This window comes from Seriola lalandi, unplaced genomic scaffold (assembly GCF_002814215.2).
Source record: "Seriola lalandi dorsalis isolate HSWRI2012SDOR001 ecotype SW California unplaced genomic scaffold, Sedor1 jcf7180002054985, whole genome shotgun sequence".
In the NCBI taxonomy this organism is placed as follows: Eukaryota; Metazoa; Chordata; class Actinopteri; order Carangiformes; family Carangidae; genus Seriola; species Seriola lalandi.
Genome location: NW_019525534.1, coordinates 816774 through 834768, shown reverse-complemented (window position 1 = coordinate 834768; position 17995 = coordinate 816774). Strand labels below are relative to the sequence as shown.

General features: G+C 38.6%; 1 protein-coding gene across 1 annotated transcript; it reads right to left on the bottom strand.

The window, feature by feature from the left end:
• Nucleotides 1–1035: 1035 nt before the first annotated feature.
• Nucleotides 1036–9471, bottom strand: LOC111647348 (uncharacterized). Its single transcript, XM_023396948.2, has 5 exons — nucleotides 9428–9471; nucleotides 9158–9223; nucleotides 5636–8184; nucleotides 3620–3737; nucleotides 1036–3027 (listed from the first exon to the last, which is right to left on the bottom strand). Exons 3-5 carry the CDS (start codon nucleotides 8109–8111, stop codon nucleotides 2781–2783), a joined length of 2841 nt encoding a protein of 946 aa, XP_023252716.1. The 5' UTR covers nucleotides 8112–8184; nucleotides 9158–9223; nucleotides 9428–9471; the 3' UTR covers nucleotides 1036–2780.
• Between the last annotated feature and the right edge of the window lie 8524 nt (nucleotides 9472–17995).

Sequence of the window (17995 nt, the reverse complement as noted above, 5' to 3'; positions counted from 1 at the left end):
ATTTTTCAGGTAAATAATGAGTCAAATATTCTTTGTTGATGTGAAAGAAATACTTAATTAGTTAAAAATAGAACCTGTTTACATTCCATAAAGCACTGTTCCAAAAAAACAAACAGATGAAACAGTTTGTAATAAATAATAATAAAAAATAGTAAAACTAAAATACAATAGTATAATGTTTTATTTCTGTGAATAATGTGTTTCTCAACTCTAAACGTACATAAATTGTTGAAATTAAAAACATATTTTTATGTATTTTTCAACTTCTTTAGTTATCATTAAGCTGGATATTCTATTTTTCACAACTTATTAATGTTAAAATTATATCCTTCCTGCGTATCTATACCTAAACATTTTATTTTGTGTGGCTTTAATTTCACTTATAGAAGATTCCAGAAAACTGTTATCCTCCCATTCTGAGACAAAAGGAGGCTAAACAATCTAGCTGTTAACATGTGCTGGCTACATGGCCAACATAGCTAACATTATAGCTATCTATCAGTCCCTCTGTTAGCTATTAGTCAGCTATGTCTTAGAAAACAGCTAAGACACTTTAAATTTGCATTTATTCTGTGGTTACATGCAGTGTTATACACCATGTATAATAACCACCTCTCTGCTTGTGTGCAGTTACTAAAGTACAGTATAAATTTGCATAACTTCAGCTTCACTTGTGTACTCAAATTTTTTGGGGTAACAAATGATCTGCAGACAAAGGTGAATACTCTGTCCTTATCTTGTTAGATTTGTCTGCAGTCTCCCACGCAGTTGACAAGTTTACTGATCGATAGAGTCCAGTACTAGGTTGGTGTATCTGGCTCCACCTTGACTAGATACAACGTCAAAATGCTGCAAACACATGTTCATGCCTCAGTTAAAAAAGTTCGGTACTACAATCAGACAAGTATGATGCTGACAGGGCTCATGAGTAGCCTACTTTTACTTTTCATACTTTCAGTACATTTAGTTGATAACACTTGTGTACTTTACTAAAATAACATTTGGAGTGCAATACTTTCACTTGAGATGGAATGATTTTACAGCTGTCTTATTCTACTTTATTGAGGAAAGGCCTAGTCACACAAACATTTAAAAGTACAAAATCAATTAATTTGAGTCGAAATGTTATGATCAGCTGAGCCTTTTGCAGCATCTGAGTTTCTGTGCCAACATAAGCCATTTGGCATATCTCTTGTGTCAGTTATACTTTCATGGTAAACAGCAAACTGACATTATACCATGCAGAATGAGGAAGCTTTTATGTGTTCTCAACTTGTAAAGGCAAATGTCATCACATTGTTTTTTACGTGGGTCCATTATTTTCTGAGAGTATATGAAAAAATGACTAATCAAGAAAATAATCTGTACTAGAGTAAGTAAGTAGTGGACAAATTTGGATGTAATCTGATGATGGTGCTATAAGAGTCAGAGTTATTACAACTCATCCTGATGGGAACATGAACATCTGAACCACATTTAACCACAGTCCACTGACAGACATCACCCTCCACAGAGTAGTATAAGACTAAAACCTGCACTGTGGTTTGTTCCAGGGACAGACAAGACTACAGACTCACATCAGCTCAGCATCTGTGTCACTGCAGGCCAGAGACGACGAGGAAACACCCCAGCTTCACTTTGTGTATGCGTTGTGTGTTAATGAACACTAGAGGGAGCCAAAGGTCAAATTAAAGTAAACCAGATCAGACCCAGATCAAAATTTCATAACACTGCTTCACTCCAGTTTGCAGTCTCTGGTCCTTCACTCAGTTTATTTTTACATCTAAAGTGAAGTCTACCTTTAATTTTACAGAGCAGTCTGCACTGCAGAGCCTCAGAGCCATAATGAAGTAAATAAACTACCAATGGAGTGGTGCGAAGTAACATTTACTCAAGTACTGCAGCCAAGCACAACTGTAATTGATATTATATTGTAAATTTTTAATTGCATATGGGGGCTTTATTTACCTCAGCGACAGAGGGAACCAGGCATTTGTTGAGGCTAATATTAGAGAAAGGCCTTTACTTCTATTATTCCCAGCAGAATCAGCTTTTCATTCACATGTTTCACTGTTGTCTTGATAAAGTCAGTGTGATTTCAAAAACAATAATTCATCAGTACATCAAGACTCATCACAGATGTTCACTCCCCCCAAAGATGTCAGCTAATAAAGCTTCACACTTCATTCAGAATTTTTACATTAAAAGCCTTGAGCAGGCTTTTAATGTGAAAAATATCAGGAAGTTGAGTCTTGTTGCTGCAGGTAACTCCCTAAATGTTTTTTGTTAGTGACTGCTGTTTATTTGTTCCTGCTGGCCTCAGACATGACATTATTTTATAAGATTTTCTCTCTGGTATTTATGTAACTTGGCTGCTGCTACCTGTTCATTTGCATTATTGTATGTTGTACATGTTGTATGTCTTTAATAGTGTTTATTATTATTTTTTTCCTGCTGTCCACGTCCTGGTTATTATTATGTCAGTACCAGCTGTGACCATGTGAACTGATGTTGGTAGTTAATGAAACCCAGCAGGAGTCACTGTCATCAAATGAAACTTGATACTGTGACAATGGAAACATCAGAGAAACTGACAGAGGTCAGCAGTGGCCCCGTGCAGGCAGATAGCTCCATCTTTACTGGTTGGCCATGGTTGGTCCTTTTTTGGCATACCACTCTGAATGTGAACACAAGGATTATTGGGATTTATGAAAGTGAAATAGATATGATGCAGCAGGGATTGTAGAGGAACAGCATTGACTGTTGCATTTCTGGTCCAGTTAAATATCCAGTCCTGCAAGTCCAGTCAGTGGGTCTGTGGTCTCGGTGGGAGCGTCTCCTGTCTCCAGAGCTCTCTGTACATTCTGCCAGAAGACCCCCGTGTACTGGCCGGCCTGAGGCCAGTTCAGGTAGGTGCGTTTCTTCACCATCTTCCTCATGCGGTAGTAGGGAGACAGCTGCCAAGCTGCGATCTCCTCCAGGAACAGCAGGATCAACACGTCCTTCTGCTCGTCAAACAGACGGAAACTGCAACAACACACACAGGACAGATCAGACCACACCAGGACAGATCAGGACAGACCAGGACAGACCAGGACAGACCAGGACAGACCAGCACAGACCAGCACAGACCTGCATAGACCAGCAATGATCAGCACAGAGCAGGACAGAACAGGACAAAATGGGACAGACCGGGACAGCCCAGCACAGACCAGCACAGAACAAGACAGAACAGAACAATTTTATTTTGTAGTAAAATTTAATTTCTACATATTTTTATTACTGTAATATTATTTTGGGGGAGGGGGACAGAGGGGCTACTAACCCATCCTACCTTAACAAGATACTTTTAATTCAGAAGAAGTTGATGAAGGTGGTAACAGATTCAGAAAGCTGATGTACGAGCCGTCTGCCCCCCTGATTAGGGAATGTATTTTATTAACTATTCATACTGTTAATATTTTTATGTGTCAGTGTTTTGTTTTTAGCTAAGGACGGGACTTTTACCTCACAGTTGCACTTCACTATATCAATCAGTTACTGATCTCTATCATTATATGTCTTTTACTATGATATTGTAGACACATGAACAAACTACATGAAGAATAGGTGCCCCCACCTGGCCATCTGGATCTCTCTGGAGCACCACTCGCTCTGCAGGTAGCGCCGGCTGATCACACAGATGGTCTTCCTGCTGCTGTAGATTGCGTCTGTAATGTTCTCTATGATGGGCTTACCTACGGAGTCATAGAAGAGTCAGTTACTCCCGCAAAAGTCTGGTACATTTTCTAGTTGCAAATGTTAGGTGATGTGAAAGTCTCCTGGTTAAATCGTCAACACAAAATAAGAACAATCTGGTTCATTAAAGGCACAAGCCTGCAGATACAAAAATAAATAAAGAATTCTAATGTTGATCTTCAATTTGCTCGTCAGGTTTTCCACATGTTCTTAAAAGTGAGTGTGACATCTGCTGAGATTCCTGTATATTTGTAGCAGTCAACAATTTTAATCTGAGAAACCTGGATATAGGCAGTACACAGGAATCTCTTCATACATACAATATACAACTATTGGATGGGAGAAATGAGATGTGTCAAGAGGAGAGGCGCACAGAAGAGGCAAACCAGGCAAATGTTTGGGACCCCAAGGGGAAAAGGGGCCCCTGGTTGCCCCTCATATTGGTACATTTTGCAATGACAACTATAAGTGGCCTTTTAACTCCCATAAAGACACAAAACAGTCCACTGCTGTTGCCATAAACACCCCCTAAATGAGGCCCCTGATGATGTGTGCTGTACCTAGCGTCTACCGATTGCCTGCATGTGATGTGTTCAGGTAACATCTGTAAATTGTTGCGACTACCAATAGTCTGTATGCATGGGTGTGCAAAGTGGGGGTTGGGTAATCTTTAATGGGCCTCTCTGCCTGAAGGTTAAAAAGTTTGGGAATCACTGATATAGTGAATCAAAGTGGACCAAGACTAGATCCTTGTGGGATACCTTTAACAAACCACTAGAAACCACTGCTTCAGTTCTACCAGACTGTTATTCATAAAACCATTAGCTTTCATCTAATATAAAGAGGATTAAATTTAATGATCTAATTTATTTATTTAATGAGTGTTGATGACTGTCCAATGTGTTTACAATGCAATTCATTAAAAGTACTGAAGCTGTTATGGTGCTGTCACATGGTCTAATCCCTGAACACTAGTATCTAGTACTTATGTTGAGAAGCTTGTACAGTATGGTCACATTATGCCGGGACTCCTGTGAGTCTGTGTTTAAAAATGGAGAACACAAAAGAATAAATGCTAAACTAAACTAAAAAAAACTTCTATAAAGAGACACAAATTCTCAATCTCTCAACATGTGGAGGTGTCTGACTGTGACTGACCCAACAAGCTACATGTGAACAGTGTGAACCAAGCATCTGCTGTAGACTACAATATATTGGACAAAGGAAAAGGGATGTGAAACTGTCACACACCTCTTTAGAAACAGAAAAGCAACCCTTTAATATAGATCAGACAGTAAATGACAAGAGGGGGAAGTGAGAAACAGAGGTAGAGAAAAATAGAAACAGACAAACAGAAGTCTGGGCACGATCTGAAGAATGTCTGCATTGGTGATGTGACTGGGTCTTTTATAACTCACTCACCATTAAAATGTGAAGACCTCTGTCAGACTGAGGAGCTTCTTTTAATGTTAATATTCTCTGTGAATTACTCTCATATCATAAAATGATTAAAGTTCAGACAGTTGACTATTGCTAATGCTGTTCTACTACTACTACTGTTCCTTGTTCTTAGTATTTTCTGCTTAGTTGCAAAAAATACTACAAACGAGGAACAGTAGTGGTGAAAAGTAAGATCAGAGATTTTTTGACTGGACCAACGACTAGGTGGAACTGTTATTGAAAGTACATCAGTATAAGGAGGTCATGGTGGCTGAAGACATAGATTGGGAGTCATTTTCATTCAGAAAAGGTGATGTGAGTCTGACAAATCAGGGAAGGATATGTCATAAGACACAATCGGAAAAACAGTGGATTTATGTGGATGCCAGGTGTAAATGCAGCAAAAGTGATGTGTTTTAAAACTAAAACGTATTAGTGTGAATGTAGCTGAGTTTACCTGGTTGGAAGTCTCTGTGGTGCAGACAGAGTCTCCAGCCCTGCTCTCCTTCCAGCACTGGGAGCATTTCTCTATAAACCCAGTCCTCATTGTGAATGTTGTAGGAGATGAAGGCATCGTAGCGATGAGGAGTGCCCTTCCTCCTCTTCCTGCTATCATAGAAGAAGGCCAGAAAGAGGTGGTAGGCGTAGGCTAGCTGCCACCGCAGAAAGTGGTAGATGAAGGATGAGAGCAGAGTTAGAACAACCAGACAAGTACTGGTAATGAAGCAGAGGAAGCTATAGTCCATCCAACAGGACTGTATGTCAAAGTCCAGCAATTTAGTACCCAGTTTACTCAGAGGAAAGGAGCAGTCAAACTGGTAGGCATTAACGACCTGTGTTTGGTTGTTGCTCTTCACCCATTGGATGAAGCCAGTGTTAGAGCAGTCACAAGTGAAAGGGTTACCAAACAGGTCCAGATACCTCAGTGCAGGGAGCGACTGGAAGATTGTCTCATTGATCACTGTCAACTCATTCCCTCTGAGTGTCAACCAGCTAAGTGCAGGCAGGTCAGCCTGGGCAAGAAAATCCAAAGACCTGAGCTTATTTTTGGACAAATCCAGAGCCTGCAGGTTTGGGATTGGCTGGAACAATTCAGGTTTCAGCTCTGACAAATTACTTTGAGTTATCTGTAGGTTCTTCAGGTGAGGACTGTATGTAAATGTATCAGGGTGTGGTGACTCAATGAAGAACCTCTCAGCTGCAAAGTGCTCCAAAGATTTAAGACCTCTAAGCAGATTCTGTGAAATTTCACATGAATATGTGTTATAATTTTTGATCTCGAGCCTCTTTAATGAAGGCAAACTAGAGAAAGATGGCTCAAAATTTTTGTTAGAAACACCACTGTCCCGGTCAAAACTTTGGTGTAGTGTGAGACTTTCTAAGAGCTGCAGTCCTGTGAAAAGTCCCTCCATGTAAGACAACAGTGAAACACTTAGATTTTGGAGATCATACAGTCCTTCAAAAGCTCCAGCCTGGGCAACAGAGTAAATCTTTGATTCTAAAGCCAAAGACCGGAGGGAGGACAGATTCTGAAAGTGACCGTCACTGAGCTTGTTGAAATTATTACTGTACAAATTCAAAACTTGTAGGTTCTGCAGAGTGAATTTGAAGGTACCATCAAATTCAGAAATCAGGTTGTGTTTAGCATTCAATATTTTCAAATCATTCATTTCTTGAAAAACACATCTTTTGAGTATTGAAATGCGATTGTGGCTCAGATTCAGTTCTGTTAATTTCGTCAGATTGTGGAAGTCAGAGCAGCCTAACTCAGCGATGAAATTGTGACTTAATTGTAGGATCTGCAGTGTGGAGAGGCCTCTGATGGCAAGTGGCACACTGGTCAGATGATTTTTGTCTAAGTCCAGATGTTTTAGTCGTTTCATTGCTCTGAGTGAAAACTGTGACAATTCAGTCAGATCGTTAGCTGCTAAATTCAACTCAGTGAGTTTAGAGCAAGGCTGCAGCAGTGTATCATTTATGCTTCCGGGAAAGTTATAACTCAATTTCAGTCTTTTCAGCACAGGCAGTCGGCAGGCAATGTCTACCAGACCTTCATGAAGCCACTGCTTCATAAAGCCCAGAGATAAATATTCCACTGAGTCTGCACTCTGCAGCATCAATGTGTACGTCTCAAAACTTTTGTATGTTTCACTTAAATATAAAGTACTGAGGCTCCTCAGAAAAGTCTTGTTGGGTACATTCCACTCAAAGTCACTGCTGCACCCAGAGAAATAAATAGATTCGAGATGAGGGAAGAGGTCTCTTGTAAGGCTGAACTTTCTCAGACAATTTGAATTTAGCTGCAGTGTCCTGAGGTTTGAGATGTTAACAGGGAGATCGTCTGACTGAAAAGAGCTGATGTTGTTTTGTGCAAGGTCCAGCTCATAAAAGTTAGGTAGCTGTAAAACTGGCACAATAGCAATAATTTGATGTAGGTTGTTAAATCTCAGAATTAGTCTCTGTAAACTGGCGAGATGCTGAAAGGCCAGTGGGGAGATGTGTGTGATTTGGTTGAAGTATAGAGACAGATAAACTAATTTGGACAGTCCCTGAAACATGTTATCTGTCACATTTGTGAGGTTATTTAAGTCAATGGTGAGGTTGGTTAACTGCACCAGGTCAGAAAAAGCTCCATCTTTTATGTGTGAGATGCTGTTTTTGTTCAGGTTCAAATATTTGAGCTTTGATAAACCGATCAGATCTGTTCTGTTGATCTTTAAAATCTGATTGGAGCTGAGATCTAGCGATGTTGCATTTTGGGGAATCTCATCAGGAACGGCAGTGAGGTAACGATGAATACATTGAACTCGAACTTCAGTCACACTGTAAGAATATGCAACAGTGCAGTTTTTCAGTGAGTAAGCCAGTGAGAGGTTAAAATGAAGCAGGACAGACAAGGAGAAGAAGAAGAGAAATGGAGACCAACTTCCCATTGCTGCCACGTTGATCTTCAGGACAAAAGCTGCCACGTCCACTCTGGTGTGTTTACTGTTTATAGGTGTACATCTAAGGTGGGGTTAGTAATAAAATGAGCATTAGACTAACAGTCTATCGCTAACAGCTTCTACATCTATATGCCTTAAATCCCTGAACTTATTATGGAAGTATGAGCTTGGTTCAACAGTTGATGTTGATAGAAGTTGATAGAACATTTTTTATTATGCCAATAATCATGTTAAAATTTGCAGCTAGGCTTTTGAGTGGTCTGTATCTCTTGGATATGAAATATAGCCTAATTGAGGTGTACCTCAACGCTTGATTCTGAGCCTGATTAGTATCTGCTTCTCCAATTAACAAATACAATATATTGTTTCACTCTATGCAGATGATACACATTTATATGTTTTTATCAATGTACTAGTTCTTGTACAGTTTGGTTTTCCTAAAAGACATCTTTGATGAAATTATGTGCTTTAAGTCTTGTAACATTCTACAGCTTATCAAAGATAAGGTTTAGATAATTATTTTTGTCTCTTCCAGCTTGACAATTGAAATTACTAGAAAACTTGATGCCAACCAATACAGAAATTTCATAAAGTTTCACAAACCACTCAGTCATGTTCAACTACTCCAAAATGCATCTGGCTTTTAGCATTTTTTCCAATACTTTTTGTATTAATTTCTTACTCACATTTGTATAATAAATGTAACATTTAAGTGCATTTATTTTCCAGATTCTTTCCCTATTCACAAATAAAACACTGAGTATGAAAGCAGAACAGCCAGACTGCATCTTCACTGTGCTCCTAAATAATTTGACTTATTGTTCTGGACATTGTTTAACCCTGGTAAAATGACAGAATCTGGTCTGTAGCAGATGTGAGATGAGAGGTAATCAGCACACCTCCCCTACAGACAGAAATCCATTCCGGATGGGGCTTTTACTTCCACCAAAAAATTTTGGTCTAACAAAACAGGTAAAACAAAGATCAGTCTTTTACCAATGCCCATTCCTCACATACAAACTTTATGGTCTTACCTGTTATTCTGCAGCAGTTTGCATCATCACAGACTTTTCAAGATGCGAACTTCTGCTGGACACCAACTGAAAAAATATATGATTCCATTTTTGTACTGACTGCTTTCACTGTATACTACATCTCTGAACATCAAATCTGCCACAGAACATTTCCTATGTAAAATCATTCTTTTTAATTGAATTGAGATGATTTTAATTTCTTTGATTTAATATATTTCTTGATACTTGGTTATCTGATTTCTAATAATAATAGTACAAAAATCTACTCACGCTTCATCTTATGTCTCTCAGCCACAGAGTCTCAGCACTGATCATACAGCTTTTGTTTTACCCTTCATTTGTCAAACCCTTTTATATGACAGTGACTGAGGTTGGATCTTCACAGGAAATGAACTGAGAGCAGTCACAGCTCACAAATACTTCCTCTTTCTCTGCTCACATCATTTCCAGGCCAAGCCATGTGCATGTCTCAGTGTCTGTGGTGCACTCTAAGTATATTGAGGTTAAGTGATAACAGATGGAAGGTTTTGATAGGAATTTCCAGAACTCAATCATCAAACATGTGAAATTAAATATGTGTGGTTCTCACTGAGCAGATTTATATGTGTTATTGGTTACACTGATAACCTGAGCACTAAGATCTGTGGCTGGAGCTAAGCTGTATCTGTAATTTAATACTAACACATTCATTTAGAACTGCAAACACCTAACCACACACATACACACACATCACCTGGGTTGAAACTTGGTTCTTCAGCACACTCTCATGCACACCCCAAATGACAGGCAGAGAGAGAGAGAGAGAGAGACAGAGAGAGAGAGAGAGAGAGAGAGAGAGAGAGAGAGACAGACAGACAGAGAGTAATCATTGGTAATAATAATTGGTGATAATGTCACATCATCTTGATTTTAAACTGATTTCAGGAGTGGAACCAATGACAGTACAAACAGGCCCTTATGAGCCATGCCCCCCTCTCACTCCACCACAGACTCAAAGATATTGCTGATCCGTATGAATGAATGAATGGAAACACAGATTACACACTGTTCAGTAATGAGACAGCAAAATCTGAATTCACCTGGATGTTCTGTGTAACAGAGTAAACACAGTAACTGTTCGTAATATAAAGCACCACGCATACTGATGATACATGAAGCATGTTAGCCGTTACAGTCGACAAAATAATATTTTGTACAAGCTTTAATTGTTTTATAATAATAGTTTGAGGCATTATGACAAAAGTTTAGTTTTTATCAGGTGTCATTTGTCTTGTAGTTTGGATATTTTGGAGCTTTAGATGTCATTGAACTGAATGAAAACAAGACATCAGAAAAAAATTAATTGAACCAGTGCAGGGAGAGAAATAAAGTTTTATATCATGATTTTATGTTTATTATTTTTATATTAAATACAGCGACAACATTCAGCACATGACTGATAAAACAGTCAGGAAAATAAACCCCCTCCTATTTCCCTCCATTCAGTCCTGTCTCCTCCAAATCCTAATTAAAGCAATCGAGTGTGAAAGAGTTAAAGCTTTAAATCCTCATGCGGAAAAACACAGCACCCGAGTAATAAAGGACAAAAAATAATCATCTTCTTCCAGAAAAAATTAAATCAAAATATAAACTGTGTTACAGGATGGAGGAGTGTTGGTTATTATTGTTATTATCATCATTAACAAAAGCCTGTAACTGGAAGCTGCTGCCTGCTGCGCTGATGAGGAATTAAAATGAACTGAATGGAATTTAATTAAAGGGTGAATACACCTTCACAGTCTGTCCCAGCAGATTTCAACATGCTGGGTGGAAGAGAACGTTTTCTACTATCAGAGCAGATCACACCTGCAAAGGTTTGACAGTGTCCCAGAGGGAGAGAGGTGAGGCGAAGACAGTTTGTGAGGGGACAGGAAGTTACATTATCTCTGCCAAACGATGACTGCAAAAGAGACAAAACAATTACAAAGACACAAAATGACCACTGAGAAAAAACAGCATTATGACTAGCTAGTGCACAGACGGGGGGAACTGTTACAAAACCCACATATCTAAAGTTTAATTTAGTTTAGTTTTATTTCTCTCTTTAACTGCAGATTTTTTACAAAAGGGAACAAATGTGATTGACAGAGCAGATGTGTAATGTTGCAGAAGAAAACAATGCAAAAAAAAGTGATTTTACGGAAAAGGGAAGATTTACAGTTTTCAGTCCAGATGCGTCTCATCAAAGTGAGACGCAGTAAAAAGGTAACGACAAGATTACAAGCAGAGGGTTTTTATTTGACCACAGATTTGACAGTGACACAAGATTCATTTCCATTAATCTGTTTAATGCACAATTTGAAATAATAATAGAAATGTGACGATCTGAAAAACTCTCAAATATTAGAACAGACTATTCAGACTATTTGACGAAGCAATATTTAGTAAATTTGAAAAGGAAACACTTTTTGCATTCAAGCCATGGTGCAAACTGCTTGAAATCTGTCACCATGTGAAAACCCAGTTTTATTCACACGATATCATTCAATGGAAACACAGACTTTTGTCGACTTTTCTAAAAAATCTTTTCCATGTTGCACATAACTGGAATGGAAACCTTGCTACTGTCTCTCTCTGTTCTGTGTTATGTAGAGTGACTAGTGTTAGAGGTCAGGGTGAAGACAAAATTACTCTCACAGAGGAAAACACACTTGTGCTTTACCTGAACGTCCTCCTGTTGCTCTGGTTTCCTGCTCTGTAGCTCCAAAAATAACTTAACATAAAATAAAAAGGTTGAAACCTGAAAAAGATTAAATCCTGTTACAACCAGAAACTGGGCAGATTTTTTTGTGGCAGCAAAATTAATAATTATAAAATAATAAAGTCAGTTTGATGATTTCAATGCACTTCATCATGAATGGACTACTGAACAGGCCTACTGGGCACAGGCCCAGGGTGCCTGAGGGGCCGGAGTGGTCAGGGGGCCCCTGGTCCAGTGCCTCTGCTTGAAGTGAGTGTTAATATTTCTCTCCTTTTACTCTTCTACAAAGAGACAATAAAACAACTACAGAGACACAAAGTGAACCAACTGCAAACAATGTTTTGTGTCTCTTGAAGTCTGGGGGGTCTTGCTTTCATGTAGGAGCAGGGTGGGGGTTGTGAATCTAATGTTAATCATCAGATGAAGCAAATGTTAATCATAGTGATGAACATTAGTGAGGAAAGGAGAATCAGGTGTAAAAAATTCAGTTGGAACTGACAGAAGCTGAACTGTTGTAGATAACAGACAGACTGAGGACGACCAACTGTTCAAATACAGAAAAATCATCTAATTTCTGAGTGCGATGATGGTTTGACAGCAAGGTCCTGTACCGGTAAGGTGTGTGTGTGTTTGTTTTCACTGGTCAGGGTGAATTAATACAGAGGTCAGTTCCTTGTGTGTGTAAACCATAATTCTACTTCTTCTTCTTTTAAAAACCTTCTGAAGGTCTGTGCTCACTCCCCTGCCTTTACCTTGATTAAAGTGTGTGTGTGTGTGTGTGTGTGTGTGTGTGTGTGTGTGTGTGTGTGTGTCAGTCTTACCTTATCTAACACCTGTGTAAATGCATGAGGCCTGTGAAGCGATGCAGCCGCCCGAGGGCAAAACATTTTAATGAAGGAGATGAAACCCTGAGAAGACCTGAGCAGGTTTCTGATCAGGACAACAGAGAAAAAGAGAGAGAGGGATGGACAGACAGAGAGAGAGAGAGAGAGAGAGACAGACAGGCGGACAGAGAGAGAGAGAGACAGACAGGCGGACAGAGAGAGAGAGCGAGAGAGAGAGACAGAGAGAGAGAGACAGAGAGACAGAGAGTGTAACTAGTGACATTTACTTTTGACTACTTCTGAACAGTTTTAAATTCCAGTTCTCCATTGTTTTTGTCTCTTTACAGAACATGTTAAAAAATGAATATATAAAACATCTGGTCCAGATTGAACAGGAGCTGAAGAAATAGTCCAGTTGACAGGAAATGAATTGGCCGCTATTTTGACTACTGAATAATTGTTTTAGCAATTTAAATAAAAATGCTGTTGAAAAAACTGTTGCATTGTTTTGTGTCTTTGTTGCTGTTTTGTGTATTTTTGTTGCTTTGCGTCTCTGATAATGGTCATAAAGCAAACAAACAAAACCAATTGTAGCTGTGAATATTTCATCTGTTAACTTGGTCTCTGATGAATTGTGATAATCTTTACTGTAAAACTGGGCTCCATAAATCATTCATTTATTGTAAATGAATAATGAACTAATTGACTAATAAATAGATAATGAAAATAATCGTTAGTAGCAAACTGGAATAATCAGACTTGAATCAGTTGAATCAGTTTGATGAAACATGTAATTCTATATTATTAAGGATTTATACTACTACTACTAATAATAATGATGATAATAAAATAAATAGATTCACTGATTGTAACTGATTCCCCTCCCACAGGTGAGAGTGAGATGAGATGAGACAGTGTGGAGGATCAGAGGAGGATCTTTGTCTCTAACTAAGTCACTGTTTCATCGCTCGGCCCGAAGCTGTTTTCATTTATTGATGAGTCTGCTGATCAATACATCGTGTAGCTACAAATGACAGCTACAACTGAGTGGAAGTGTTCACTCATTCATAATAGATGATGCTCTGCAGGGACCTCAGCCCCACAGCTGCTGATGAACCGATCAAATATCTGTGATCAATGGAGCCTGCCCCCTCAGGTATCACTGAAAAAAGCACATTCAGGTTAAAGCTGATTTACATTATCGACAGTTGTCCGTGGCCTCTTCATTAATATAACAGACTCTCCTCATCTCATCTCCTCATCCTGAAACACACAGGCAAGAAATGAGCTGAATTTATGTATAAATTTGATTTAAAATGTAATCAGATCTTCATATAAGTTACAATCTATTTTAACTAATAACACAAATCATTGTGTTGTTCTTGTTCAAACAGTGTAGCTGGAAACAGTCAGTGAACCCCTCGACTATGACAGGAACAGAAGCTAACTCGAGTCAGGCGTTATCAGACCTGAAGTCCATTCAGTGAAACCTGATTGGAGGTGTGGGTTACACTTTTATAAAAAACACACAGACATTTAGAGAAACATCAGCTGATATGAACCAAAGATTCAACAAAGATCTCAAAAAACTGAGGATGAAGAAGAGTTGATGAGCATGAAGCTGAGAGGGTCATAGAGTCATCTCAAAGACTTTAGATCTTCATCAGTCCACTGTCAGACAAACTGACTATGAATGGATATGATTCAGTTCTGTGGCTAAAACACTGTTGTGGACCAGGACCAGGGATGTGCTGGAACCACTTTGCAGCTATAAGATGTGAGGATCTGCTGCTAACATGTTTCCAGAAACCACAGGGACCTTCAGAAGAAGAGTAAATGTATTGATACTCAGTTTCTGTCTCTGTGGTCATGGTGACAAACTACAACTTATGGAGGTGTTTGAAGTTTTTACGGATTTAACAACAAATTTAACACAGTGCTTCTTCCTGAGCATCTAACGGCCCCACCTCGTCACTCTCTGTAAGATAAAACCTTCTGTCAGGGTTAAAAACCAAAGCTCCCATGAGGCAGTGAACAAACAGAACTGAGGGTGGAGGGTGGGACTAAGAGTTTCCAGCGCCGCACTGACCTGTGTAACTTCAGCCAACGACTGGAGCTGCTCAGACTGTGAGGCTAGAGATGTTTTGTGTCTTTGTGGTGGTTCCATTTAATTTTCCTGACATGTTGCTGTGAATTAAAAGATTGAAAATTTTTTTGTCATAAAAAGAAGATCTCAGTTATTTACACTGTTTTATAAAAATAGAATTAAAAATGAAGTGGCGAACACACCAGCTGCTCATTAAACCCACAGCTGATGTTTCTTTATTTGTTCTTAATTCTCACAAATTGTTTTTACTACAATAATAACATTGTTTCTGCTCATTATGTCACCACCTGTTTTTGTATGTATTTACCTTCAACAACCTTTCACCTTATTTTACAGTATGTTGTGTGTTTGTGTGTGTGTCACTGCCGATGGGAGATGTTAGCACCCTCACTACTATTTCCAGATCTGGTTGCCATGGGAACAGCTGGATTGGCATGAAAGACACTGGGTTGTGGTGATTGTGTGTCTGTTTGTGTGAACTCGCTAGCAAGAGTCCACAGCTAAACAGACACACACGCACACCTTGTCCACGGTTTTCTGTGTGTTAATGACACAAAAGTAAAGAACAACTTTACAGTTGACGTCTTCAAGGGTTCACTTGGCTCTGAGGAACTGTTACATTCGGTAACAGGAACCAAAACCCAACCCAGGACCCGAGTCGGAGCAGGACCTGAGCCAGACCAGGACCTGAGTTGGACCAAGAAATCTGATTGTGTTGGATCTCAGTTGGATCTGATTGGACTTGAATAGTATCAGGTGTTTGGAGGTGAGAGGGAGAATAGCAGCAGGGAATTATTGATCATCAGCTGCTGCCGGTATTTGTGTTTTGGAGTCTAATTACCCTCAGATCCATTCGGGTTGAGTCTGGCTCCGCCCTGGTGCTCCTTGGAACGGGTCTTAACTAATTTATGCATGTTGGGTTTGGGTAGGTTTCCCACACGTCTATTTTGGATTGAAGCAAAATTCTGGATGTGTGTAGACGTAAAACTTTACAACAAATGAGCAGAGTCTAAACTGAAACAATGAGGGCACAGGCCTTCTTCCTCTTCAAGAGCAGAACCACAGGATGGAGGACTCGTCATAGATCTGGAGTGAACCTGTAGCTGAGGCATATGTCCACTTTGACAGGTCAGTAATCCAGTCTTGGGTTCAGGGCTCTGGATTCAAGGACACAAACTGCCTGTGACCTTTTTTTTTTTTTTTTTTTAGTAAAAGCATGTTGTGTTTTGTCACTCTGCCCGTCGACCATCTGTCCACCTTCATGTATGATGACTCACACACGCATGCAGATTATGGAAATACAGGCTAATATTAGATTTTCATATGACTGTCCACAGAGTGAGGAGACAGCGTGGAGCGGCTTAACACATCAACGTCTTCACATCTTCCTCGTCTTACTCCTCCTTCTGCTGTTTGAATTTCACACAGGTTTGACACTGGTTTAAAAATCAAACTCAAATGAACTCAAATGAGATTTGGAAATTTAGTAAAACACGTGTGTGGCAACCTTATAAATTACAGGCTGTGAATTCACTAAAATGAAATAGCCATCAGTAAAGGAAAAAAAAAAGTAGCTGACGAGAGCTAAAACAAGAATCTCTAAATTAACACTTAAATTAAAATATATAACCAATAAACAGTGTATTTTATAATTATAATATAAAAATGTAATATATTCTGAATCAAAAAAAAAAGTTGTTAATCTATAGATAATCGTAGGTTGGTCCAAAACTTTTTTCCAGACCTTTTCATCTAGCACCATCATCAGGTCACATTTGAATTTGTCATGTATCTTCAGAACTAAAGACATTCCCATCAGCCTCAGCAGAACACTGTGTTTAGAGCTACTTAGGTAATGTTAGCATGCTAACACGCTAAACTGAGGTAGTGAACATGGTAAACATTGTGATAGTGAGCATGTTAGCATGCTGAATGACTGTCTTGTTAGCGACTGAGAGGCAGCTGTCAACAAAGAGAAAATGAGAAGGAAAAAAGAAAGATCCTGGACTAGACTGAAGGCCCTTCCATCTCCGTTGGAACAAACAAACAAACAAACCAGACAAAAAAAGAAAATAAACAAACAACAACAAGCAAATGAACTGCAAGAGAAGAAAACTAAACAAAACAGCAAAATAGGACAAACAGACAAACAAAAAAAGAACACACACACACACACACACACACACACACGCACACACACACACACACACACAAATTCAGTTTTGGTCCAACAGGAAGTTTTATTTCTTTACAAAACAAGAGCGTGGACTCATAAAGGAGCTCAACAGAAGGCAGGAAGATAAATCTACATGACAACTTTCAACCACTTAGAAAATATAGAGGAGCTCTGTTCACACACTGATACATACAATCTGCACGTCATTTATACTGTAAAAAAGAAAAACAGAGAACCAGAAAATCTGCACGTCACCTACACTGTAAAAAAAAAAAAAGAGCAAGAAAAACAGCTGGTTGTGTTGTTTGCAACAAGCCAGCAATTTTGTAAAGCCAGTGAGTGGACAATATAAACCACTGAATTAATGACATGTGATTTCAAACTTCAATTTCCATGTTTTGGATTTCTAAATACTTAGATTCAACAATTAAATATTTTACTTTGAAAATCATGTAGCCTACACTAAAATCACCAATGCAAATAATCAAACTTTATAGATTTCTGCTTGTTTTAAAGGTGACCTTTTGCAATACAAAAAAAAATTGCTATTCAAAAAAAAAAAGAAAAAAAAAGAGAGGGACAAAGTTACACACTATTTTGTTAATAAAACAGAAAAACTAAGCTGGACCTGACCATTTCTTTCCTGATTCTCATTGACAATAAAGTGTAAGTTTGAAATCTGATTTTTATTTTAATGTTCATTTTCAAAATTAATAATACATAATATTTTTAATACATTTTTGTGACTTCAAGTTCAAAAGTTAAAAGAATCTAAAAATGCAGAGAGAAATTCAACATGATTTTCAAATTAAAAGATTTCAGTTTTATGATTTCAGTGGTTAAATTTGACTTTGATTTGCTGTTTCATACGACCAGTTGTTTTCCTGTTTCATTTGTTTTTGAGTGCAGAGCAGAGCCGAAAAATAAAATCAAAGAAAGAAAAAAAGCTCACGTGTCCATGAAGCGCGTACTTAAATTCTTTATCAAAACT